At 41.4% G+C, this 27,829-nt stretch overlaps 1 protein-coding gene across 1 annotated transcript in view; it reads right to left on the bottom strand.

The window, feature by feature from the left end:
- The window catches only part of LOC121355591 (neuronal acetylcholine receptor subunit alpha-7-like), a 57,395-nt gene extending 32,594 nt beyond the window's left edge, over positions 1-24,801 (bottom strand). The window contains exons 1-2 of the mRNA XM_041471141.1: positions 24,676-24,801; positions 8,534-8,673 (exon numbers count right to left, since the gene is read on the bottom strand). Of these exons, the coding sequence (XP_041327075.1) occupies positions 8,534-8,673; positions 24,676-24,754 (219 nt within the window). The 5' untranslated portion in view covers positions 24,755-24,801. The remainder of the gene's footprint in view (positions 1-8,533; positions 8,674-24,675) is intronic.
- Positions 24,802-27,829: the final 3,028 nt, after the last annotated feature.

Raw genomic sequence — 27,829 nt, 5'->3', positions numbered from 1 at the left:
GATCTTATTCAAAACATCCAAAGGAATTGATCCAGCTTTCAAATGCTTGTATGCTCAAAAACTGCACAGGCACTCCTTTCCATTGCTGAACCACCAATCTGTCCACAATTTTCAGCTGATTATCTAAAACTCAGCTCAAATGCATTGAATAGTTGAAGGCTCACAGAACCAGTAATTTTGAGGAGTGCCCAGGTTGCCCTGGCAACATTCAAGTAAGTATCGCTGGACAGTCTTTGTATTTCATGGCTCTCATTAAAAAACTGAAATAAACCTTGTCATGGTAACATCAACTATGTAGGGATAACTTAAGTTTTTAAGTACTTCATCTCAATCCCTTTAAGAAAACACCCTCAGGATGAAGATGGAAATTAGAGAGGAGGGCCCAGAGTTAAGGTGAAAGACTGGGGAGAATTACAAAAATACAAAGGAAACAAAAGGAAGCAAAAAAACAAACACCTGCTGAGTATTTTGTTGCCCATCAAGGCGAAGAGACATCTGAGCAAGTGCTCATAGCTAGACATCTTTGTTGCTCAGGATTTCCTCCTATGAGTGGTTGGAAGTGATGTCTAATAAGTGTTTTTTCATCTTGAATCACACTCCCATCTGATGCCACTGGCTTCTCCTTGAGGTCATGCCTTTCTTGGTTCCCTCCTTTCTTGTAGACGAATGTGTTCTTTCACTGTCGACAAGAAGTGCAACCTGCCTTTGGTCTTTCCAAGCAGCTACTACAAAGGCAGTGTAGTAGGCTGTGTAGGTTGTGTGGTCCCGCTGTCTTTAACCACCCACATTCTTCTCCCCCCAGTTCGGGGGAGTACCATTGCATCTCTATCTGCTGCTTTCAGCAGAGTCTATTCACTTGCTTTTGAGACAGGAACTTTACATTTTGGAGGTTTTGGGTCCTGTCAGATCACACTCCTCCCCTTACAAGCCCCTGAGACTGGAGCAATCACTTGTGGCCACAGTGGAGAGTTAAAGAGAACCCTGTACTTGGGAAGCACAACACTGAAAGAGGGACTGTGCCAGAGGGGTGCCAGCCATATTCCTTAGGCTGTGTAATGCATGGTTATCAAAAGTCCTCAAGAGGTATTCCACGTGAAAGTCTTGGCTACCTGTATGTCAGAGACCAACCAGACATGCATGTTAAATGCAAAGACCTGGATACAAAAGCCATTGTAGCAGGTACTGAACCATGCATTCCCCAAAGCTGAGAGTAGGAGTAAGAAATAACGGAAGAAATGCCAGTTTCTATTGCCAGTCAGGGCCTCAGAGTAGGCAGCCTTCCCATTCACTGGCACAACTGGTGACTGAGAGTCTCCCAAGCCTACTTGATTTGTGTCTTACTTTCCTTACACCCTAGAATTTACCAACTTTCCAGTTTCCATTGTGGTGAAAAAAGGCAGTCTTTTTCTTGCTCTGCACATGCAACATGACTTCTGACTACTGCCTGGGGCTGTGGGTACTTGACTTAGGAAACTAATTTTATTTTTCTCAGTTGTGGCTTTGCACCAGTCCCTGAAGATCAGGGAACTGATCTCATTCACTGGTGTGAACTGTGACACAATATAGCCTCATTGGTCTTGAGACTGTTTGACTCCAAATTGCTCCACAAAAACATGCAAATTGCAGAACTCCCTGCCCCCAGAGCTCTCTGACATCCTGGGAAGAGTGAAGCCACCAGCTTTGTCCCTCTATTTCAAAGATAATTCTTGTGGAAGCCCTGGAAGCTGGGTCAGAGAGCTTCACATGGCCTTCCAGTCCTTCTCTAACTGCTTGGATAAACTGACATACGTGCTTAGTTCCTGGGGGAAAGGGTGTTATGTCACCATACAAAAGCTGTCAGTCCTCCACTAAAATCCCAAAATATCCACACATAGCATGTAGGTGGTTTTTATATTCTCCAGGGTGGATACCTCTTCCTGAAATAGCCCCCCATGTGTTTTGTGCACAGTTGGCAGGTGCTTCAAACAAACAGGATTAGACACAAACCTTTATTCTATGATATTAATTATTAACTGTCTTTCTCAGCATTTGAAATCACAAAGAAAACAGCAGAAGGATGGTTGAGAAAGCCAGCCCTGAGTACTTATCTGAGATCCACACTCAGTCTATCTGCAAGGTTCCCTTTGTTTTTTCTTTCTGTATTTGCATGCTGGTGTGACAGCACAGCAAAAAATACGGGAATGTAGGTATGCTCCAAAACTCAAGTGAGCTCTTAAAGCCTATGATTAGGGATAGAAAATGGGAGGAGAGGTTTTTACTCAGGAGCTGAACTCACTGTCTCTCAGGACTTACCCTCAGAGAACTCGGAGAAACTAAGAAATACTAGGTTCAAGGCCACCCCAACAGCTTTGGCTTAACTGTTTTACTGCAAATCTTTGATACCTCAGATTAATTACCTAAAATTAAGGAATATGCATGAGATCAAGATCAAATTCCTACACCTACAAACAACAGAGTACAGTCTTTTCACCAGTCAGACAGAAAATTGTTTAATTTTTATGAAATGCCCAAGCTCGATGACCACAACTAAAAATATTAGAAGGAAATCAGCCTTTCTTTTGTTAGAGCCACTGCCACTAAGTACAGCTTGGGGAACCATGCTGAAAGAAAACAAACCATGGCATTTCTTCTCACTAAGTGAGCTGCCTCCACTCTGAGCTGAGCAGGGCAGAAGTCCTACAAAGTAAAAAGATGCCAGTAAGGTTCAGGTAATTAAAACTCCATCATAATGTTTTAGGCAACATGTGCACGTAGTATTAGTCAGGAAGCCATAACTCCCATGGCACATAACTTCATTGTGCTAGCAAATTCATATGTTGTATGTTTAATTGGTTTAGTGAGACTGACATTTTGATAATGTCTGGCACACAGGGGACAGCCAAAATAATAATAATTCATGGCTCAATTAGCCTTGAATTTCCCAATTTTCAATATCCTCCCATGCTAATGGAGAGGAATTTTACTTTTTCTTCCTGGAGTTGAAAATTGGTCACAATAAGTGAGTTCTGTGACCAAGAGACAGATTTTGGGATTTAACTTTAATGAATCTGTTGATCTAGAATCCTTTCTGTAATTTTTCTGTCTGAAATTTTAATGCTCTTGATCATGAACTGATTTTCAGCTTTTATAATGGTGTCCAGTTTTTCTTCTCAATTGCACCATTTTGAATCTGCTTTGCTGCTCTGGCCTCATCAAACTGTCTCTTGCAAGATGAGAGTGAAAAAAACTTTCCAGAAAGATATGTGGTTTGGTAGAGTAGGTCTTTCAAGGAGAAACAGAGTAAACATCGCTCACAAAAGCTATGCAGGAAGCCCACAAATAAATACAAAGGCATTATTAGGAAAGAAAAAAAAAAAAAAGATACTTTAATCTAGAAGGGCTCAAAGAGCCAGTTGAACAGTCAAGCTTATATAGTTGAAGATATCTATCTGTAAAAGATTTGTACGGGATGTACTATAGAGATTATAGTTTAATCTAGTAAATACAGATACTATATTGGGAATAACAAATGAGTAGGTGCTTATGTGCACTGCATATTTTTATTTGTTTCCTTGAATCGCTTGTCTGTTGATCTGGGTTTACTACATAACACCCAGCATAGACTTTTGTATGTGTGAGAGTGCTGGAATGAAAGGTTGGAGGGAATGACCTAGATGCTGTAAGGTCAGCTTAACAATGAAGAGGTGAATTAGAGCTAGAAAATAAACCTTGAACTTTCTGGCTTTCAATACACCTGCAGAACCAGCCCTAGAAAGCTAATGAAACAAAATAATTTAAAAACAAGGATATCAACTGCTAAAGGCATTCAGATCTGACAGAGATTTTGTGAAAAACCCAACAGTAGGAGAGCTGTGTCAAACAGGATGCACCCCAGGGCCAGGCATAGCCTCCCCTCCTGCTTTCTCACCTTTAACTTCTGGTATAGTACACTGACAGGCAGCCTCTAGTTCTGGCAACTCTCACTCCCATAGAGAACTCCCTAGCAAAAAGTTCTGAGCTCCTGAGGACTGAGTTCAACAGTCCTATTATTTGAGGAGCAGATCACCTGAGAAATGAGCAGGCTGGTAAAGGCAGCTTCAATGTCAACAGATGCCTGCATTTAATAGTTGGTCTCTTACCAAACACTTTCTAAAAACACCCCACAACCAACCCAAAATAACAATAACCTCCAACTCCTTCAGGGTTGTATTCTCTGATTTAGAGGAAACCAGTGGAAGCTTAAGTTTGAATCCAACATTTTGATAAGGTCTGGGTACAGAAGGCAAAAATATCTATGCTGCTAAGCTAGTATGCTGCTTACAGTGATAGCAACTGCACCTGAGCACTTGGTGAAAGTATGCGAGGATCTTTTCTCTTGTTTTCTCTGAGCAGCAAGGCTCAGACCCAGTTTTCAGGAAAAAAAACTCAAAGTGAATCTTTGTTTTCATTGTCCTACTAAACTCCTACATTACCTTGTTTTGCTGCTTTCCAAAAATGGAGAGCTTTGACACACCGTAGCAACAACACCAGTAGTTTAAAAGTGAGATTGTTTGCAGCCTTGTGATATCCCAGCCATGATGTTTGGGATAATCCTGCAGTCCCTAGGATGTACAATCATTTTACACACTGTGCAATTGAACCAAAACAGTCCATAATAAATTTTTCCGGACACAGCATTTGTTTTGGGTTTACAGCTCAAAATACAGGAAGATTATGTATTTTTTGGCTTCTGGAAGTGCATATGACTCATGGATTGCTGGGGATTTTTTGCAGCACTTTTGTGGCTTCCCACTAGCTACTTGCAATTCCTTTTTTTGTCATTATGACCTCTGAGAGTGGCAGCTGGAAGGCTGAACATGGAGGAGAAAAGTGCTACAGGACTCCACCATATGCAGGGATGTCAACAGCTGTATTTTTTTTTTTAATAACTTAACAGTACAACCACATATACACCCCTTCCGATAAGGTCTCTTGCAGATGCCAACATGAGAAATGAAAACAACCATTCATGATGACAAATAGTTTTCACCTAGCAGCTTCCTTTCACATTGTGCCAAAGGAAAACATTTGCATTTCCTCTGCTGCAGAAAATGCCATGCCTCATTTCTTAATTACGGTACCCTCACCAGATGACTGGGCTCTCAGACAAAATAAGAGGAGAATTTTTGGTCCAAGTACACTTGGACGTCTACCCTTTCTTGGGTTGGCAGAGCTTGGCAGTGTCTGACAGTGCTCTGCAAAAGAGATCACCAGCCAATGCCCTCCTGATGCACAGGGAGTGCCTGGAGGTCAGGCTCCAAGCAAAAGTGACCCTCAGAAATGGCATACACATGAGACAGCACAGCAGGAAGCTGTCCTTGCACAAAGAGGACAAGGCAAACTGAACTCAACCCTGCTGTTAAACAGGGGCTGTAACTGTCCCTCTCTCTGCTCATTTGTTTCCTGAATGTAATGGGCCTGTCATGGTTGTAGTTATGAATGAATATCATTTTGGGAAAAAGTCTGAATCCCGAAGTCCTTCATTTGCATTTGTCTACCACAACTGTGACAAGCAGAGAACGTGTTCTTCTCAGCTTTGAGTACGATGACTGGCTTTGAATCCTAAAAACCATACATATCCTGTGTAGGCAAATACATGTACAAAGAAGCAGAAAACATAATCCAATGCAGTTATGCTTTGACATTTTCTTTGTTTTAAGAAGAGGAGGTGAGATTTTAAGTAGTTACTTATACTACTGCTTGGAAAACCACAGCAATCTCAGAGCAGTCTTTTCTCTCTGTGTAGCATTGTGCAACTAGATTGTCACCAATGCTGTTCTCAGCAGCCTGTCAGCAGAAGATGAATTTAGGATTCATTACATTTTAATACAGTATGTGTAAGAAACAGACTTTTGGAGGCATGTGATGGAACCTGTCCCAGACAGAAGTGCTTTAGATGTGATGCCAGGTCTTGGCATGGGTAAGGCACAAGGTTCTTTGAGTATCAGTGGCAGACCCCTTCTCATTTCCATGCAACAAAAAAACAGATTTGTTTTCATCTTCTTAACATTGTTTTCTCCTGCAGGGAAACCAGAACAGGTCTACTGTCTCATGCCCATTGCAGTGACTGCTTGCCAAGTATCTCAGTGAGTCCAGTAATGCTGTAGTATGTCTTGGCACATGACATCCCTGAGCATGGAGTGCTTTTTTCATCCCCAGGCAGTATGGTGTAAGAGTGCCTTCATGCTGGGGCCCTGCCTAGCACCCTGCTCTTTTACAGTAATGGACCACACCAGACACACAAGTCCTCAGAAAGAGCAGCTTTTCCCTTTGTTAATGCATACACTATTGCCAAGACTGTGATGCTTTCTTTCCTCTTCCCAAAGTGAAGAGCTGTGCACCAGCTGCTTTGTCTCCTACCAGGCAGGGCAGCTGAGGAGGCAAAGTCTACTCACCCCAGACTCCCATCTGACTGAACAGAGATGGCCACTTGGTTTGCCTCATGGCGTCTTAGCTGATAGAGTTTACCTCTTTCTTGTAGCTTGACTGCTTTTCTTTACATCATTGTGGCTACAACGAGCCTCCTCTTAAAGAAACATTTACGTCAGCAGCTGGAGCAGACAGATACTGCCATCTGTCCAGCCAGCAATGGAGGATGAGGGGCTCATAAGTACAGTGCTTGTTGCTGGCATATTTCTGCATTGATTCCCGATTTAAGGATCCAGGGGATAAGTGTTTTGTACACTTTTAGGTTGGTTGGTTTAGCCACAATGTTGGTTGATGCCACAATGACATTTTCAGTATAGGGATTCAACTGCCTAGTGAGTTTTTGTCCTCCACTGAGGAGACAGGCACCTTTTCACATCATCCAAGATAAAAAATTCAGGCACCTCCGGGTGTTTTTTAAAACACTTTGGGTGCTGTTTGCAAAACCACAAGCCTGGAACAGGTTCTGATTAAAACAGATTAACATCTAGCGTCTGTACTGGGTACAAAGATATAGTGAAAAAAAGCTTCATTTCTGAAAGGTATGAACGTCCAGCATACCTATTTCCTATTGTGGGCAACCAAAAGGGAACAGTGGAACTACATTTCTTATAATAGACATTGACCTAATGTAGATAAAGTACTTTAAAGACACAGCGATTTCCTGAAAGGTTGGGTTTCATATATGAATGTAGAACAGTTGAAAATTGTTTTATGTAACTCCTCCTGACTTTGAAAATGTACAGGTACAGCCCTATGGCCCATTAGTACCCACAACTTTCAAATAAGGTTGAAAGAAAATGCCAAAATGAAATAAAGAAGGACTGAAGGAAGATCTTTGGAGCTGAGACACCTCTGCTAAACCTAGAATTGCTTGCTGAAATTTACTTGAAATTAGCTGCAGGAAATCTTTGCTCTTTCATTCATGTAGAGGCCTTTGGTTGACAGTACAGATCTCCTCTCTCTTCCAGTTCGATGCAGTTGGTAACATTTCAAAACAGAAAGACGCACACCCTATCTGAGTGGCTCCTGCCTGCCTCCAGGAATACCACAGCTGACTGGACCTGCTACTTGCATGTTGTGATGCTAGGGGGCTACACCTTCAGGGTCCTGCTTGCCTCTCCACGGAGAGCACCTGGTGTACTACACATTTTCAAAAAGATTGTGAGAGTTAAAAAAGTTTAAATATTTGAGGGCCCTGTTAAATTGCTTTGCGACTCCACAAATGTTTCCACATCTCTCCTTTATTTCTCATTCCCTCCATGACAGTGACAGTGTATCAGAAACCAGCTCCAAATACAGTTTATGGAAAAGGTAGGATGAAGATAAGAGCATTAGTGTGTTCACCTGTTTGCCCTGCTGACAGGGTGAAGATGGTCAAAATTGTTCTCCTGGCTTGTTTTTTTCACACAGATGAAAGAAATCCTGTCTATATATATCATGGTTTATCATACAGAATCCTCTTCATGATGAAAAAAAAGGATTTGGATTATTATGTTAAAATTTTCCATGGGTCAAATCTCCAATTCTGTAAAAGCATGTTGCAGTCAAGAAAATTAGAGGGCTGTGCCTCCAGGTTTTACTTTTATGTATTTCTAAGCTCATATCAGGGCAGATTCATTCAGCTGCCATGCACAGTAAAAATATGATGGGAGAAGAGGCCAATGCCATTATAATATCTAATGAAAATTTGTAAGTGCAGTGATGGTAGCTTTGAATGCTGTACATGGTCTTGAGTTATTGCATCCCACACAGCTCTGAGAAGAATGTATCATTAATAATTTGTAGTAACACATGGCTTCTAATTGACTGAATTCTTTTTTCTGTTTAAAACAAATGGAAAAAAAAATACATAATTCATTTCCTTGAAGCTCATGTTGTGTCAGAAGTGGCTGTTCTTTTAGGACGATATTCACTCTTCTAAAGTGTCAAAGCATGTATTCCAGCATTTAGGGAGGATGCTTAGCAAACGACAGACTGCTTTAATCTCTGATAGCCCGATAAAAATGAAAAATATGTCTCCTAGATGAGAGATCAGATTTGTTATGCTGAATGGGTGCCATAGAGAAGAAAACAGCAAGTAACTTACCACGTCAATTATCTGCAGCAAGGAAAGCTGGAGTTCAACTACGAGCGGTTGGGAGTCATTCATTACAGGTCGTTCCAGACGATTGTAGTTCCGCAGCAGTTCTCTGTACAAGCGTCTCTGGCTTTCCCCCTGCTGAGAGACTGGAGGAAAAGAAAGAAGGTATCTGTCATTCACACTGTCACACAGTCACCATTGTTTGTCTGTTTTGTTGAAAACTCCCTCTTATTACGTTTGTAATTAGAAAGTAGTTCCCAAAGATATCACCCAAATTCTGCACATAGATGTGACACAGCTTTTCTGCATATGTGAATTATGAACTCTCAAAAAAATTAACTACTAACACTCTAACTCATTAGTAACATTCAGAAACTACTGAACAGAATTTGAGGCTCTGACTGAATTTCCCTATTCCTTGGAGTCCCTCCTGCTGATGGACAGTAGAGTTGTGGCTCCAAAACTACCAGACAGCTTCCTGGAAGGCAAGCAACTGAATTCATTAATTTGCTTGTTTTTATTTCCTAGACACTGGCTACTGTGAGCCAGCACTTTTATTACTTAGCCATATTGTGTTTATACCAAGCATGGATAACAGGTACCCTTATTTCTTGGAGCTGAAGTATCAGGCCTTTTTCTATGCTCAAAAAACAGTAAGAACTGTTCTTCCTTTTTCCAGGTTTTAGGTTACTTTCTTTGACTTTTTTACATCTGAGGGCAGCACACTTTGTTAACACTACTGAGGTGGTGGTATGAAGGCTAGAGTATATAACAGCTATTACAGAGATATTGAATTTCTGGTATTAAATGCTTAACTCAGTTTGCACTGAGAACAGACTCCACACAGAGCTGTCATGCAAACAGCTGAGCATGTTAAACATTAGCAGAACTTCATTCTATGCTTAATTTCCAATGTGGAGAGCATCCGTCTAGCCTGCATGACCAGGTTTTCTTGCCACGACAAGTATGGATGGTAAAGGTTTGGGTATCTTCCCAGCAAAGCAAGAAGTTTGCTGGGATACACTGCTCAGAACCCTAGTTTCCCCAAAACTCTCAATCTTAGTGCTCTGGCTAGTGGCAGCCTGAGCTCTACTTAAGAGCTGCACCTAAGAGAGGGAAGTTCATGGACTGCAGGTTCCCTGAGGTCAACCAGTCCTGTCAACATGAGTGTGTATTCTCTGAACTGTATAAATTCAATCCCTGGCAGAGAATCTGCACTCTAAATCATTATTACTTTGGGCTGAAGCAATTTTTATCCACTGCAGTTCCCACTCTCTGTATATGATGTTTTTTACTTCTTGATCAGAGCTCTACACATTGAGACCAAAACTTCTCTCAGAGAGGTTGTGATGAATATTTTATTGACAGTGCAAACAAACTATAACAACCCATTCTGCCTTCCCAGACTCTTACTATGCTTAGCAAACCCTTCAAGCCTGAGACAAGCTGCCCTACAACAAAGCAGCCATGCCTTTTAAAACTAATAATAAATTCAGCTTATAAACACTTCATAGGTCTGTTTAACTTGTGTTCTTTTCATTTTTGCTGATACTCAAGGGAGCTTGTGACTTTCTAGCATGGTAGTGCCTAATAAACAAGAAAGAAGATTATTTTGGTTCAGTTTGATAAATTACACCATCACATCAATTTCATGGGCCCTTTTCCTCTTGTGTAATATTCCACACGATCACCCGAGGAGCAAATGCTGTAAGCAAGCCTTCAATAGCTCTTGCTGACACCTCAGTATTGGTTGCTGTGTTTTCACCAATGGCAAAGATGAGCTCTAACCACAGTATCTCTCCTCCGGCATCTTAAGTAATCTTTCCTGCTTACTTAAGCAGAGATTTAAGTCCCCTGTTATGGCCTTAGTACTTTCCAGTTCCTCAGCAGGATCAGATTCCATCATAAATGTATTGTGTGTGAAGGAAATCCATGAAAATCACCACACGTTGCCCTATGGAAAGAGGCTCTGAGTTTGGAGCAAATGTGCTGTCCTTTCACTCACCCACCCACCCATGCTCCTGGGCTTTAGGGAAGAAATGACTTCCTGAACTACTGCTCTCATCTTGAGTACTTACATAATACTTGCCTTGAACCTTTCTTTTAAACTAGCTCCCTCAGGTTTTACAAGGGGAAAAGCACCCTTCACCAGGCTTTGGAAAGCTGTCTTTGGGCTGTGGGCTTCATCCATGCTGAAGTCAAGCCTCTTTCCCTGTTAAACTTTGTGAGGTGAAGTAGCCAAGAACTGCACATAGTTTTCCATGCTTTCTTCAACTCTCTTCTCTGTAATGTAATCCTGATACTTTGCAATCTCTTGTATTCAAAACGTTAACATAGTCATAGATGATCTATTCTTAGTCTGCCGAGTTGGCATTGGTGACCACGTATTTTTGTGCTGCATGGTTTATCTTACAAAATAACATATATTCAGAAGCAATGGAGCCCTGGGGTGTCCTGGCAAACTGCCACAGCAGCTGTTGATACCACAAAGAGCTGGCTAGCCTAATCACACTGCCATCTCTCTGCTACAGCTGCTTTGGAGAAGGGAACTAAGGTGGAAGACTAGTCTGACTTATATATTCACAGACTTTTTCTTTAAATTGTAATTTTCAAATACTTAATGTTTCATACTCCAGAGAGATTTCTGCTTTTTTCTCCTATGTTTGTACTAACGCATTTTGACACTACAACTCTGTGTGCTAAATGGAGTGCTTGCTGGTGATGGGGAAGCCTGATTCTCTCAGGACAAGTGGTAGAATAAGCTTTACTACTGACTACCCCTCAGTCACAGCAAGTTTAATCAAAAACAGTGGCACTGGTTCATCTTTTAAACTAGGCTAGATGACGGATGTCAATATATAAGTTTGCCAAGTCAGTGCCAGACTTGCTTGCCTATGTTACTGGTAAGTAAAAGTAACTGGCAAAGGGCATATTTTCTAAGGAAAGAATCTGAGAGTTTTCATGACCCATTGCCTCTGATAGTGTCTCCCTTGTCTATGAAATATCTTTGAAGCAGTAGGAAAACATACAAACTCATTAAAGTTTGAGGGAAGAGCAGTGTAGGATGTTTACCTCAAGTTTAGCAAGACTTTTGACACCATCTCTGAAAAATTCTCACACACATTTGTCTATGCCTTGCAGGCTAGATAAGTGAACAGTGGGCAGAAAAGTGGCTGAACTATCAGGCTCAGAGGATTGTAGTCAGCAGCAAAAAGTTCAGGTGAAGGCCAGCCAGTGGTGGAGGACTCCGGGGATGGATATTGGAAACAATGATATTTAACAGTGTTATGAATGATGGGACTGAGTGCACCCTTAGCAAGCTGGGGTTTTTTTTAGATGGTGCAAAACTGGGAGGAGTGGCTGATACAGCACAAGGTTTTCTGCCACTCACAAGGAACTTAAAAAACTGGAGAAATGAGTGATGGAAATCCCATGAAGTTCAATGAAATAAAGCATAAAGTTGTTCTGCACCTGAGGAGTAACCCCAGGTACCAGAAAAGGCTGGGGCCTCACTGGCTGGCGAGCAGGATAGCACAAACGCCCCAAGGAACCATATAGGTACCAAGCTGACTATAAGCCAGCAATGCACCCTTGTAGCAAAGGTCACCAGCAACCTGAGCTGCAACAGGAAGAACCATACAAGTAGATCAATAGAAGTGATTCTTCCTCTCTACTCAGCATTGGTGATACAGATCTGGAATGCTGGATCCAGTGCTGGGGCTTATCAGTAGAAAGGAAACATGAAATTACCAGATCAAGGACTGGATTGTTCATCAAGATTTACTGTTTAATACTCTGAAAATGTTCCCTAAACTGCTCCTGGAGTTTGCAGACAACTGGGAAGCACACGGCAACCAAGCCTTGGATTGGCTGTGAAGAGCTCTAGGGAAAGCAGTTACTGGCGCACTATGTTAAACTTTTAAACACCTCTCTGAATTCCTTCCGTGCTTCTGCATGTGCAAAGAAGTCTGCAAGAAGCCTACTGATTGAATGACTTATATAAACTATAAACTGCTACCGATCTTTTGATAATAGATGTTATAGTTGTATTTAATGTTTCTTTCCAGGATGTAATTGCTGACAATTGCACAGCAAGGGAACCTGCAGCTAGATCCGGCCAGTCTATCCATATGGCATCCCCAGGAAGGACGGATGCTCTCTCCTTTCCAGGAGCTGTGCTGTCATGTCTGGTCTTGGCTGGTTGATTTTCCTGCTCTGCTTTGCATGCCAAGGTCCCCAAGCTATAAGGCAAGAGTCCAACCCTTCCAGTTCCCCAGGATTGTTCACAAAGTAGTCTTCTTAACTGAGAACCCTTGTGTGAGACACATTCTGGCTGATTGTGCACAGTAAAGAAGAAATAATGAAATACTGACAAGATGATAGGTAGCAGAACATGGATTTCCACTAGTTTTTCAGCAATGACACCTGTATTATCAACCATTTCACCTCTGTTTCATAGTGTTTCATGGTTTTGTTTTCATAATCTCTCAACTTTTTGAGAGGGGGAGCTTCTAGCTGTTTCCTAGCTGTTGCTCATTTCTTTAGGCAGACACCTGAGTCCAAATACACAAGTAATTACTTTATTCATACAAGATTATTGGTAGCTTTCAGACATGATAGCTTTCAGACAAAACATCATATTATTTCCATATCAATTTATATTAGCATATATGCATGCTAACATGCCTCTGAATTATAAAATGTCCTTTGTTTTCTTCTTCTGTTTTCAAAGAGAGTTCCTAGAATCACTTTCAGTTATAATCTTTTTTAAGAACATGGTAAGTTACAATCAACAACATGTTTCTGATCCATCACATTGTTGCTTTTATATACTTTGCCCCCCAGTACTTCATGAAAGGTCTTAAAATGGACTTATACTGTGGTTGTGACATTTATTCACTCTCCCTGTACCTTCTGCAGGTATTTCACCACATCTATATCACTTTTTTCTCTCTGTACTGTTACTTTGACACATATCTTTTGTTTTGGTTTATTTGTTTGTTATTTGTTTTGTTTGTTATTTGTTTCATAAAAGAAAATGAGTAAAGTTCTGGCATTTACAAAAAGACAAACACAAACGTGCCATTATACTGCGAAGAATTGATAAGTTGTGTAATGATTGCACTTAATTTTCTTATAGCTGGAATATTTACAGAGAAAAAATCCATTAAAAACTATGCTTATCAGAGCTAAATCCTAGAACTTAAAACTATTTTCCTAAAACCTTCCTGCCACAGCTCCTTCTATTGTTTATTTTCATTTTAGTTTATCACTGTACTTTTGCAGGGATTTTTAGCTATCGCTTTCAGAATCCAAACAGAATGATCACATGAAACATACACAAACACACACACACACACACACACACACACACACACACACACTACATGCAATAATGAATTATGGGGGAAGCAACATGAAAAGTAACAGGAAAAAAGCAGGTTGTTTTACAGACAATTTCATTTGCATAAAGAACTGCAATGGCAAGAGCATTTACAAAATGAGGCATGTTCTTATGATTTGATAGCTATAAAAAACAACTTATTTTGAATATTTTGCAGATTTTTGAGAATGTCATTACCATATGTCACTTAATCCCCAGAGACACAGATGTGTCCCATCTGCTTTTGTTCTGATGTGCAGCATTGTTACTTTTATCTGTGATTGCAAATGCACTATTTCTTTCAATGCCCTTTGATTTAAAATGTATGCCATCATGCCTTCAGGGAAGCAGATTCACATAAGAAACAATGGAATCACATCAGCTACCTCTACCCTGTGTGTGTCTCTGTGTGTGTGTGTTTATGTGTTGTGTATTTGAATATTTCTCTCATTTAAAACCTCTTTTTAATCTACTTCCCTTCTGGGTAATATTTGACTCTAATCTTTGTCTCTTGCTATGCAGATTGTTTCTGCATCTTACACAGAAAATTCATCAGAGGAATGTGAGAAATTACTTGATTTCCTAAGCAAGAAGGACCTAATATTCTTGATATGAGTAATTTCTGTTCTTTCGTAGCAGATAAAAAGTTCCCAGCAGTGATGGATATAAAAAGGTATGCAAGGAAAGGTTTTTTCTTAAAGATTCTAGGCCCATGTCAACATGCTAAAACTATATAATGAAAGGATGGACTTATGTTTTTAGTCCTACTGGCTTGGTTGTGGGTGTTTTAAAGGCTGAGTATTGCATGTAAGGCAGAGAGACACACTTTGAGGTATAAACAGTGGGATACCTCTCAATCATAGCTATCAAATTTATTTAAACTGCCTAATTACTCCAGGTCAGAAACCTAAGTAGCTACAGCCAGTAAAGGCAAAAAATGTAATTTACTCTTTTAGTGTAATGCTAGCTTACATTAGGTCTATGCAATACAAGTGTCATTGCTACAATATGAGATGCACAGGAAGCACAGGAGGAGGAATCTGGAGCAGTGATGAAGACAGGAACACCCCTTGCTACACATTACAGAGAGCTGCGGCTGTCTGGAAGCAACTCTTGCCAGCCATCCTGAAATTTGTGGAGAGGAGTAGTAATGAAGCCAAAGGAAAGAAACAAAACAGTACAATTAAAGCAAGGTACCAGTGATACAGTCATCAGTATACTGGACTGGGCTTCTGCACTCCCTGATCCCACTGGCTTGCAGAGCATCTTGTCACAATCTCTTCATCTCTATGTGTTTCAGCACCCAAACCAGTTAACCCAGGGAAAGCTCTTCTTGGGAAAGTACTATGAGCTTCACCCTGTAAGTGCCATCAATGCAGCAGCCATGGCATTATGGACAGCATTAACAGATGGCTCTGAAAAGGGTCAAGTCAGTCTGCACCTCCCCATCAAAAGCCCAATCTACACATGTGGAGAGCTCAGATCTGGGAAAGTCATAAGTTAAATGGCAGGTGTAATAATGATTTCTCTGGTAACAGATAGGCCTAATCTCTGATTAGGCTGAGAAAAACAATAGGTAGGAGGAGTTCTTTTTCCTAAACCCAGTGCAGATAATAGCAGTGATGGATCCTGCAATGATGTTGTGGTTTAACCTCACACTGCAACTGAGTACCACGCAGTCACTCGCTTAAAATCTCCCCTCCCCATGGGGATGGAGAGAAGAACTAGAAAAAATTACAACAACATTAATTAAACATATTAAAAATAAACCATAATGAAACATAATAATAATAATAATAATAATAATAATAATAATAATAATAATAATAATAACCTAAACCCAGTGCAGATAATAGCAGTGATGGATCCTGCAATGATGTTGTGGTTTAACCTCACACTGCAACTGAGTACCACGCAGTCACTCGCTTAAAATCTCCCCTCCCCATGGGGATGGAGAGAAGAACTAGAAAAAATTACAACAACATTAATTAAACATATTAAAAATAAACCATAATGAAACATAATAATAATAATAATAATAATAACAACAACAACAATAATAATAATAATGAAAAGGGAGACAACAAAATGAGAGACAGAAATAAAACCCAAAGAAGAGAAATGATGCACAACACAACTGCTTGCCAACCACTGATCTGTGCCCAGCCCACCCCTGAGCAGCAATCAGCCTCTTCTAGTCAGTTTTCCTCAGTTTATATACTGAGATATACTAACTTCCAGAAAGAGAAACATAATCACTTTGTCCCAAAATGTTCCAAGAGCTATTCCTTAGACACAGGGATGTCTTTAACAGGAAAAAAACGCTTGTTGCCTTTTTTTATGGTTCAAGATGAGGGAGAGATCTTGCTCTAAACCATTGCCTCAATGTGTTATTGGTGAAGCAGTGGTAATATGGTTTAACTCCTCTGGGCAATGCAGAGGATAGACTGAAGTGGAAATGATACAGACAATAATACTGTGAAAAGGAACTGCCCAGTTTGTTCAGAGATGTTGCAGTGCTTCTTTCCATTTTTCCTTCTGCAGTGCTCATCAGCTGGTTATGGTCCCAGCGACAGCTAGTTTTCCCAAACTATGAACTTTTGCCTTGCCAGCCTGCCACCTGTCCAAAGCTAAGCAGCAAAGTCACTGAGGATGCAACACGCAAGGCTAGAGATGGCTTCTCCTGCCTTTTTCCCTCATCACTCAAGTTGCAGCTGTTGCCCATGAACAAAGTAAGAGCTCCACTGGCTGCAAGGCACAGGCACAACACAAACGTCCTTAGTGAACACAGATCTGAGAATACAAAGAAAGTTCCAAGTTTGTCTTTACAATACCAGAAGTCAAACGATGGATTATGAGAAAAATAGTGTAAGAACCCTCTGAAAGGGATGGGATGTCTGATGAAAATTCTGACTGCACCTTGAATGACTCCTAATTTTTTCAGTGCTTAATATGTGAACTGGGAAATATGGAGAGACATTTTCTAAATGTTTCCTAAATCTGAAACAGTCTGGGGAGCAGAACTTTCATAACATACCTATAGATAAGACTCAGCCCTGTTTGAGGTAGCACCAGTGATCTTTCACTAAGTCAGGTCAACTTGCTGCCTGTCTATGTGCGATGTTGTGCTGCCAATCAGCTGGTCATAGTTTGGAGGTCTTGGCAGCAGAAGTGGCTTCTATCAAGGGATTTTTTTTTCTAAGGGAAAGAAGTCTGAGGTTTTGGTGGTTGAAGTCTTCAAAGTTAAAGGGAACTGTAAATAAGGGTGTGAAAATTCTTAGCAAGGAGTCTGAATTTATTTCACATTGAAGAGAAAAGCTGCTTCTTATACTGTCTTGATGAAGTAAATGACTGGCTCTGAGCAAATTGGACTTGTGACCAATCAAACAAGGTTTGTGGAGATCTGACCTAAGACACTTGAAACTGTATGTATTATGTTTTGGCTGACTCAGTCCAGATTTGCATATATGCATACAAAGTGGCTTAAAAGCTTACATCTATTTTGTTGTTTGATTTTTTCCCCCAGACTTTGAAGGTATCATGATCTCAGTGACAGCTGAGTGTTGGTTAGCCTTGATCTGTTTTCATAACACTAGACGCTATTGTCTTTTCCTTGGATACATGGCTCAGGTCCTGGTTTTGTTACTGGTTATATGAAATATTGGTCTCTCCCTGCTGCACCCTGCTAGCCAAACCTGCCTTGGCTGAGTCATTCATCCTGGCTAAGAGCAGGAATGAATCACAGTGAAATTGAGGTACTTATAGAGAATGACGATCTGGGGAGCATCATTTTGTCCTGTCTTTACTCTGTTGTTTTTAAGCTTTGGTAACTTCAGTCTACTACTCCTGAATTATGTGCTGGTGCAAACAAAACAAAACTAAAACAAAACTGGTGTCTTGTGCATCCGGAGGGAGCATGATTGTCATCCTGTAATACAGTAGCAATGCCACAGATGCAGGATGTGCTACCGGAATGAGCCCGGAAGCCAGAAAGTGATCCTGTGCTGTCTGGGCTGCCCTCTTGTATTCCTCAGCAAAGAATTCCTGAGACTGCTAGAGCATTTTGACCCAAAGGTGAAGTAATTTGCCCACTTTACAGAGGCCTCCTCTGGAGAAGGATGTCTCTTCTCCTTAACCACAGACTGGTTTCCCTACTGCCCCCTTTTTCATATAATCCAGCAACACATAAATAGATCTGATGGTGCCAGGAGAGCTGAAGTGCTTGACCTGAGATACCAATGCAATAAATTTAAATTATAATTGGTGACCCTAATATCTTTGGAAATTAAATTAGAAGTCTTAGACCTTGAACAAAATGCTACTGCAGAGAGTATGCTACAGGATAGCTGTTTGGTTATGATAGAAAGGCAGAGCTTTAGCTTGGAGCTCCTGGACCTGCCCCATTGCCATTTATGGACTGTGTGTGAAGACTGAACATGAATAGGTTTAATTCAAAGTTGCTGCCCATTTGCCACTTGAAACAGTGGGAACTGCAAACTATCTGGCAACTTTTTATTTAAGTTCTCATCTCTTCTTCCCACTGTTACAATTGCTTAAACTGGATTTCAGTTTACTGACTACCTTCCTAAAATGACACAATATTAAAGGGAAAGCACTCTATTAATTGCTTTGTCACTTCTGCAGGATCTTCAAAAAAACGCACAAGATGGCTAAGAATTATGCAAAGTATTATCTGCATGATTATATGACTTCCTCCTTTTGATTTTTCCCAAATGCACTGACTCAGATGTGATGAGAACATTAAGCAGCATCATTCTCTACAGCCAGGCTGCACTCAATGAGACTCACTGTATGACACGGAGTTAGCTCTGTGTCATGAAGCCTCCACAGGGCAGCACTGATCTCTTGGAGTGGAGTGGAGGCCACAGACAACAAGATGCTGTAACACAGCAGATGGATTAAAGAGATATGGCTTTGATCCTTGGCAATGAGAAAACAAGGGGGAGTTCTTTTGGCTGTCTTCAGCTTCCATGAGGAAGTGCTCCATCATGAAGAAACCAGGCTCTCCTGGGAGGTGCACAGGGACAGGATCGGTAAGATAAAGATGCATGATGGGGCATTCCCACAGTACTAAGAGAGTCTTTTTTATCTCAAGGGTACTCTACATAAGGAACACTACTGTCCTTGGAGATGTTTGCAGCTTGACTCCTCAGATAACAATCCAATAGAGAAAAAGGGTTGGACTGGATAACCTCTGGAGGTCCCTTCCAGCCAAATTATTCTACCACTATATGAACCTGTATAGATCAGACCCTCTCTCACCTCAGCTGCCACAGACACACCTTTTCCAATTTATGACTTAATTTTCTCCCTTGGTATGGTGAAGATCTAAGTGATCAGTGATGTTTTTCCATATAATCACAGCTGAGCTTCAGGGAACACAGTGTACTGCCTTAGTCCAATCTGCAAACTGACTTCAGCCTCTTTGAGTTCTCAGTGAGAAATGAGACCTCCTCAAACCTGCCTGTTTCTTCTAAGTAATTTGTCTGCCCAAATCTATATTGCATTAAGAATAGACATGAGGACTGTGGTTTTCTCTTCAGCCTTGTGGAATGCAAAAGTGTTGAAAACATCCATTTCTGAATGGTGATAAGGTTTGCAGGCATCTGTTTCAGCACCCCATTTAACACAAATTTTCTAATTGAGCAAAGCCGATTGATAGCGAGGCAAGACAGAGACACCTGCACCTCACTGTTTACATGCTTAAGTACTCATTTGACTACAGGTTCCCCTGCCATTGCAATTTACTGACTTAATTGCAAGCCCCGGGTGGGGAGATTCTTACTTGCAAACACTCCATCTGGTTCTGGTCTCAGCCTTCTCATCAGCTGTTTTGCTCAATGCAGGAAGTATTTGATAAGCAAAACTCTTTCTTCAACCTGTATTTTCTCAGGAGTGTGTTCTAAAACAGCAATAAACTCCTGTCTGCCTTTCTCATTTCCTGGGTTGATACTGATTGCCAGTGCTAGCCCTACCAGTCTCAGTCAGATTTGATCTCTTTCTTAATTAGTTTAGGTAGGATCTCTAGGCAGTAGACATCTTCAAACAACCATGTCAGGACTGATGCAAAGGGTTTCCATCTCCTTTAACCACACTCTAGAGCTGAAGAGACTATATCTCCCTCCTTGCTTGTCACATACAAATGAAATTGTATATGCTACCACCATCACTAACTCATGTTCTTTTCCACATGCCTTAGGAAAATAAACCAGAGAGAAAAAAGAGTTCTGAAGCTGCCTTTAAGAAATGAATCATCTGCCTGGAATGAGAACTCCTGCTCTGATACCATCAGAAAACTCTGTGAGCTGAAACAAGGCTGAAGGTATGCAAGATGCCATCTGGCATCATCCCAAAGACCAGATGGGTGCTACATTCTCATGCATTGTATCTGCTTCTGGACCACTCCCTACATGCAAGACTGCTATACCAATAGGTGCATGTAACAATAGGCACTGGTGATGTCATGACTCAGTTGCTTTTTTTGGACCTGACCACTTTTTCCAGTGACATTTGAGAAGAATTAACACAAGATTTAGCTCAGATCACTATCAGCAAATGCACATACAAATACCTCCAACTTTTCTGGAGCCTGGCAACTTCTCAGAAGTTTGGGCCAGCTCCACTGTCACAGCTGTGCCTATGATAATACAGATCAGCCTTAGAGCTGTGCCAGTGAATGCACATAGAAGATCACTGACTGAACACCACGTCTGGTTCATCGAACTATCAAGTCAACCTCAAGAAGCAAGCATGGACAGCAAGTTACTGTAGCAGACAGTAATGCAGAGGAAATAGGGGTTTGCTTAGGACCCTGCCTGCCCATCTTAAATGTATCGACACATATCAACAGCACTAGTGTTCCTAATCAGAGAACATATGTGCACATGCCACGGACAAGTACATTTATTCCCTTGGCTCCATGCATATGCAACGCCTTAGCATGCTCTCAGCATTCAGAGTGATCAGCCCTGCTGTCTGTGCTATTAGATATTAAAGCAATATCTAATTGGCAGGGATCTGACAGCAATTTCCCATGTATGCAAGTTACACATGTGACATCTTCTTATGCCATCAATATGGAAAAAAGAGCCACCAGTACAAGCTAAGGCCTAGCTCATATCTTTTCTATTTTAAATGTGTATCAGCTGCATTGTTATCTTTGAAACTGTATCATTCAATGCATCAACATAGAGAATGTGGAGAGCTGAGGTGAAAACAACTTTCAGATCTCTAATTAAAGGTATGAAAGATTTTAAATTATTTAACTTTCACACCTGGTTCTACTCTGATAACAGTTTTGAGATGTAAAAATACAGCTACTTCACCACCTAAACTACCAATGATATAACACTGTACTCTCTTAAGGCACAGGAATCCTTTTATGTGTTCAACCATGTCTCTTTGGAGTAAATAAGTTTGATTAAAACATATCAGTGCCGTTCTATCAGGCCTAAACAGCTGAGGCCTGAAGTTTAAACTCCATATATAGGTATTTAAGTAATGTGATTTGTTCTTCCTACTACACAGATCTCTATACTCATGTCACCTCAGTCTAATTAGCTCACATTAGAGAAATTGTAGCTTGGCAGCGGAATCTGGCCTTTTGAGGCTATCTTGCCAATGCTTCTGCTGTTGCAGAAACAGCACCTGCTTGCATGGAAGTGAACCAAGAAATTTGTGAGGATTTGCTCCAAGAAATCATCAGTTCTGTTCTGATGTGATCACTAGACCCCCTCGAAATAAGCAAAGGTGTGAAAAAGCATGAAATTGGGTGTAGCACCACAATTCAAATCTGTATTATGAGTGAGCCAAAGAAAAGCTGCTTTGCACCAGCTGGGTACACCAAGTCAGGCTGAATTACTTCATCATTTACATCTTTGAGCTGGTCAGCTCACTTGCAACATCCCCTGCCATAGGATTTGTCCCATACAGCTGAGCACTTATATTCCCACCAGACTGCAGAGAAAGTTGTTGTCCTCAGTTTGCCTTTGCCTTTGTCGGGCTTTTTTTTTTTTTTTTTTTTTTTGGCCAGATAGGACCCTGATGGCAGTCTGTACAGAGTAAAGAAACGGAGAGGTCTGACTCTGCTCTGTGTGGAACATGGGCACTGTAATGGTCTCACTCGAGAAATAAAAAAGGATATAAAGGCACAGTAATTATAACAGATGGTTTGACTGGAGACTAGCCAAGTTCATGGTTAACCTCCCTGGCTGTTAAACCCTCTAGGTGCCCATGCCCTGAGCTGAAGATAACTCCTCAGAGAGGCTATGCATCTCTGTGGTCACTGTGACATGTTTCTCAGAATGTCCTTGCAGGGTTGTCTGCATCCTATCTCTCAGACCACAATCAAAAAAAGCAGCAGGAATGGGTCTATCCCTCCTTTCAATCAATCCCTGGACTAGGTTTTTCAAGTCACTCCACCCAAGGTTGTTAGGTAGCTGCTGACACTCACTAGGTGCTTCAACATTCTGGGTGCTCCTTCAAGGATTGCCCCTGGCCTGGAAGGGATGTCTGACCCTGAGAGTATTCACCTGGGATATAGGAAGGTTGAAAACCAGTTTCATGATTTTTCCTTAGACCCATGTCTCAAAAAAAGCATCATCAGCCCTTCAAGAAAGAGGGCTGCAATGACCTAGCTTAAATGACATGACTACTGGGGCTCCTAGCATATTGCAAGTAAAGTCTGGTTGAAGCAGACAGCTGAGGAAAGAACTGGGGAAAAAACCTACGTTCTCCATGTGTTGTTTGTGTTTGGTTTTTATCTGGTTCTTGTGACAACTTTCCTGTCAAACAGCCCTTCAGGAGTTTTCAGTACTTGATAAATTGCTATGAACAATGTTGAAACAACTCAGTTGTTTCATAGCTAACATCAGTTTTCATAGCTAACATCACTCTCAGCTATGTGAGAGTGATGTTAGCTATGATTTGAATTTGCCGTGACTTCCATGTGGGTGAACTAAGGAACCCAGGGGGGAGTTCTTCTGGATTTACTTAAAAAATCCTGCTACTGATAACATGCTAATATCATCTTGACTTTTTTCTCTTCTGTCCCAACTGCTCAATTCCCAGGTATTTCTGAGGGGTTTTCCCCTTCTTTTTTTTTTTTTTAAGTTAAAAAAATCTGTAAGCAGAAGTCAGTTACAGACCAACATTATCAGAGATTAATTTTATTCTGCTTTAGCCTTTTTCTTTTAAAGTGCATACTTGTAAGCTGTTAGTAAAAGCACCTAAAAAATTTCTCTGAATTATTTATAAAAGCAGTTTGTCTTCATGTGATGTTGAGAGAAATTAGGCATCCCCTGATGAATTAGTGATTACTCATTATTTAAAAGGCAAGATTTACATGACACACAACTTCTCAAAACGGAAATGTCCACAAAATTACTTATCTCATAACTAGATGCTGTAACCCGCCTGTTAGTTCAGCTCCTACAGCAGCACAGAAATGTTTTGAAGATAGCAAGGTTCTTAATTTAGCAAGGTAGGGAAACATTTTTCTGCATTACCATTACTATATTAGGCAGATGAAGTGTGGGTCTGTAATAATGAAATACTCAGATGTTTTACAGCTTCAGATGAATTAATGAGGAATTATCTATGTGGCATGAATAGTCCAGTGCAACATCATATATATGCAAGTTTCCAGTGCCCTTGCACTTCTGAAATAGGTGGTCACCTTTATCAGCTTTAAAAAGACAATCCTGCTTTATAGATAAATTGTGAGTAACAAGACATGGTCCTTCACACCTAGAATACTCATTTTTAGAATTTTTGATTGCTGCAGGCATTTATGTTTCAGCTGAAGGGAGCCATAAAAGCACATTTTGTGTAGAATACTGAATATCTTTCATGACTGTGGCTATTTCAATGTTCTCACTTAAAAACACTTTATTGTCAGCCTTGCTATCCTGAATGTTTTGAAATAATCACACACCTCCTATTTTTGTTAGCAGCATGCTGAAACTTCTGAAGATAGCTATGTCAGAGCTGACACCTTAGACTACAGAAACCCATTATTCTACTTATTAGATATTTCCAGCTATATATCCATCTCTGTCTTAACTGGCTTTTATTAAGCATACTAAGAGTATGTTTAATAAAAAGAAACCAGAATTAGTAAATGTATGTATTTATACAGATTTAATCTTTCTACATGATGCACAGAAAATAAAGAGTTATGAATTTTCTTCTGCTTGTAATTCTCTGTAGAACACCATTGCACTCACACACCTAGAAGGTTCTGAAATCATTCTGCCCAGTCTGAAGTTATAATAGCTTGTAGTCAAAACAACATGGGAAGGTTACATTTTTCAGGGAAGCAAGAACATATTTTTTTGAAACACAACCATTTAAATTAATTTATGAACGTTAAAATTACTCACCTTTAATTTAAAAAAAAGAAAACACAAAAACAAACACACACCTTCTTCCTTCTTAAAAAAAAAAATGTGCCTAGCACTGTAAGATCCACAAACTTACCCAAACTGATTACAACAGTGAGTTAAACCAGCACAGGACTGTAATGAAGTTCAAAATACAAGCAGATACAAGTCTTCCTGAAAATAAAGTTTGGGGTTGGATGTAACTAGCATTCAGAAGACAAAAAACAAAAAAACAAACAAAACAAAGACAAAAACAAAAAAAAAAAAAAAAAACCCAAACAACAAATTAAAACAACAGCAACAAAAAACCCAAACCACAATAAAAAGAAACAAAAGCCCTGGACAAACACAGAGGAGCTTACCATTAAAAAGTGAGAAGAGCAAGGATGACCAGAGATACAGTGCAGAATAAACAAATGCCAAGCACTTTTCTGTGAGCATTGTCAAAATAAGCTGGTTCTCCTTCCTGAGCAGAGGGTGAAAGAGATGAAGTCTTGAAGACAGCCTGCAATGACTGATGGATTTGGCAATTACAGTAATAAGGCATCAAACCAGCTTCCCACCAGGGGAGAAAAGTGCATTTGCTCATGTGCTTCTCCAGTTCCCAGGAGCCAAGTCAGTGCTTGGTCAGTAAATCCAAACACAAAGGAACAGGTTACATTCCTTTGGACTCACATTGCTCGACACACTGAGCCTTTCCCTGGTCAGGAGCAAATGCAAGTGATCCTCACACACAGCTGTCTGTGTACTGCAAGAAGGGGGAGTGTGCTGCCTCGGAGATGCTTTCCACATCTCCACATATTGTACCTAACTCGAGACAGCACGGCTGCAGTGTTGCAGTGCTTGCACTCGAGTGCCTCTAGAGCTGTTTCCCGGTGAAATGAATTAGTGTGTGTCCCCCTCTGCTCTCTCCCAGCTGCCAGGGCAACTTGCAGCAAGCACCTGTGGCACACACCTGCCTTTTCTCCCGGCAGAGGTGGCAGGGGGGGTTCAATAGTGAAAAAGTTAAAAATATTAAAATAACCAATCTCCTGTCTGTTTTTGGTGCACCCCTTCCTGTAATCGCTTCCACCAGATGTAGGGAGATGCTCTGAGTCTGAAGACCTCTTCCCCAGCTGTCTGCTGTGGGATTACATACACACCTTGGCTTCCTTTCTTCTCCACAATTTTATTCACCAGCAGAAGAAAGGCAAGGTGAGGCAAAGTCTTGAATGAATTATATTCATCATTTGGGCCTTTCTTTTGTCATTTTTCTGTTCTGAACACTCACCCACTTCTCTTTCACTGCAAGCAGGGACAGGACATTGTACTTCCCCTTGCTGAATTTCTTGGTGCTCCTGCCTTGACAAGGTACAACCCTGGACTGACGCAGAGAGCAGCAGCAAGTCATGACTCCAGGCAGGAGGATGGATTTGGGCACTGCCGTAGTGAGGCTGCAGTGGGCAGTGCAAACTGGTAGGAGAGCAGAGCCCCAGGATGGGGGCACAGGGTGTGCTGAGGAAGAGAACTTGAGAGGTTGAGTGGTGGGGCACAGGCTGACCATGGAGTTGCCCTGGCTGGAAACATCTGCCCTGGGATCAACTGCAGAAATGCAAACTTATAATGCTCAGGAAACATGTGAGAAATGACTGGTCAAAGAACCAGGAAAGGGGAGGAAAACAGTACAAGTGGGGAAAGCAACACCACGAGCATTAGTTAGTAACACTCAAAAGTCTTCTGCAGTTTTCATGCTTTTATTTTCTTTTAATAAATGTTAAATAGATTTGAAAGGCTGAGACCACAAGCTGGAGTCTGGACTGATTTAGCTGTATCCTAATGCCCTCTCACCCTGTCACTGGATGTTGGGCTGCTTTCCTGGGGGTCTGGGAAGGGCACTCAGAGCTGCTGGCCCTCCCTTTGGAGGCTTGCTGGGGTTGGGAAGGGTCCTCAGAGTTGCTGGCCCTCCCTTTGGAGGCTTGCACACCTTGCCCCAGGTGAGCTTTCATTGACCAGCTGCACATGAACAACCAGGCACAGCCTTTGCTGGGTTCTTCCAGGCTCCTTCTTGCAACCCATGGGTAGGAATGGGGACACAATGGGACTCGCTGCTAGGACCCCATGAAGGCTGGCCTGGGAGACCCCCTTGGGTAGCATCAGGGCCAGGGACCATAGAGGGGCTGTCCTCCCACTCTCCAGCTGCACTGCTGACCTCCGGTCCCATTTGATGTTGAGTCTCCTCGCTGAGCCTGTATGTGATGCTGTCAATAAGCCGGTGGGCAAAGCTCCTTGTGTGCCTGTGCAGGGAGGCCCATAGAACATGGAACAAAGCCTCATTTGGGCCAAAGTAGTGCAGGCTGGATGGGACAAAGCACTGCACTGTTGCTGTTTCCTACCATCTTTAAAGAGCTGCCCCAGCTCCCAGCACAACCATGACAGCACATGGTGGAGAACAGCAAGGTAGAGGAAGGATGCTGAAACATAGTGCAGGAGATGCTCACTGACCCCAGGGCAGTGGCCACATGGCTGATGGCAGGACTATTGCAATGCTGTGGGAACTAGGAGCAGCAGGAGGTCCTACTGTCAGGTCTGATAGTGCTGCAGGGCAATGGAGACTGGGGGCAGCTAAGTGCTTAGGAGATCATGCATCAGATTATCTGTGAGTTTGATACACGATCACAGCTCCATGCAGGGGAGATCACTTGAGCAGAGCCCATTGCAAAGTGTGGGAAATGGATTTATAGAGAGTTCTCAGGGCCTGACAGAAAGCCCACACAGTATGTATCTGTATGCAAACTTTGCAACAAGAAATGCTGACAGAAATGCCATAGAATAAGACAGATATTGCTGAGAGAGAAATGGAGCTAGAAAAAGGTTTCAAAGGATGGCCTTACAAATAAGACTAGATACTTTGGAGAAATAGAACTATGAAAGACGCATTGTAGTAGGACCCACGAGGGGTAGTTTTAGATGACTGGCTTTAAGGCATTTACAGCATGGTGTGGCAAAAAGCTGATAGGCCAAGAAATGCTTATAGTGTATTGTAATTAGGAAATTAGTCAGCTGCTGATTGTGATGGTGTGAATTACAACATCTGTATTGTCTCACTCTTTTCATGAGATTAAAAATGGAATAAAAGCTTTTAATACACCTCTCAGTTGTCCCATCTCTGGGTCAGGAAAAAGGTACTGTCCAACAGCCGAGATGCCTGTTCTTGCAGCCAATTGTGCTGACTGGGGGGCACCTGTAGCAAAACATCTCATTTTTCTCCTTCTCTACTCCCCTCACATCCCCACAGCAGAACAATGTGGAGCATTGTTTTGTGATTATTTTTGGTTTATATTTGGGCTTTTCTTAAATTCCTTTAAAAATGAAAGCTTTCATCAGTGAGTACAACTTCACACATATTGCAGTTCCAGTTGCTGTACTTGCCTTCAGCCACTCTATGTGGCTGTCCTCCCACTGATGGCCAGAGTGCGGGGACTGGAAGCAGCTGGGTACCCGGGACCTCCTGCTCTCAGGTGGAACTTGTCCAATGGT

Source organism: Pyrgilauda ruficollis, unplaced genomic scaffold (genome assembly GCF_017590135.1).
Source record: "Pyrgilauda ruficollis isolate IOZ18807 unplaced genomic scaffold, ASM1759013v1 scaffold106, whole genome shotgun sequence".
NCBI classification, from domain to species: domain Eukaryota; kingdom Metazoa; phylum Chordata; class Aves; order Passeriformes; family Passeridae; genus Pyrgilauda; species Pyrgilauda ruficollis.
The sequence above is the reverse complement of the archived record's forward strand: the minus strand, read 5'-3'. Positions and strand labels throughout refer to the sequence as shown.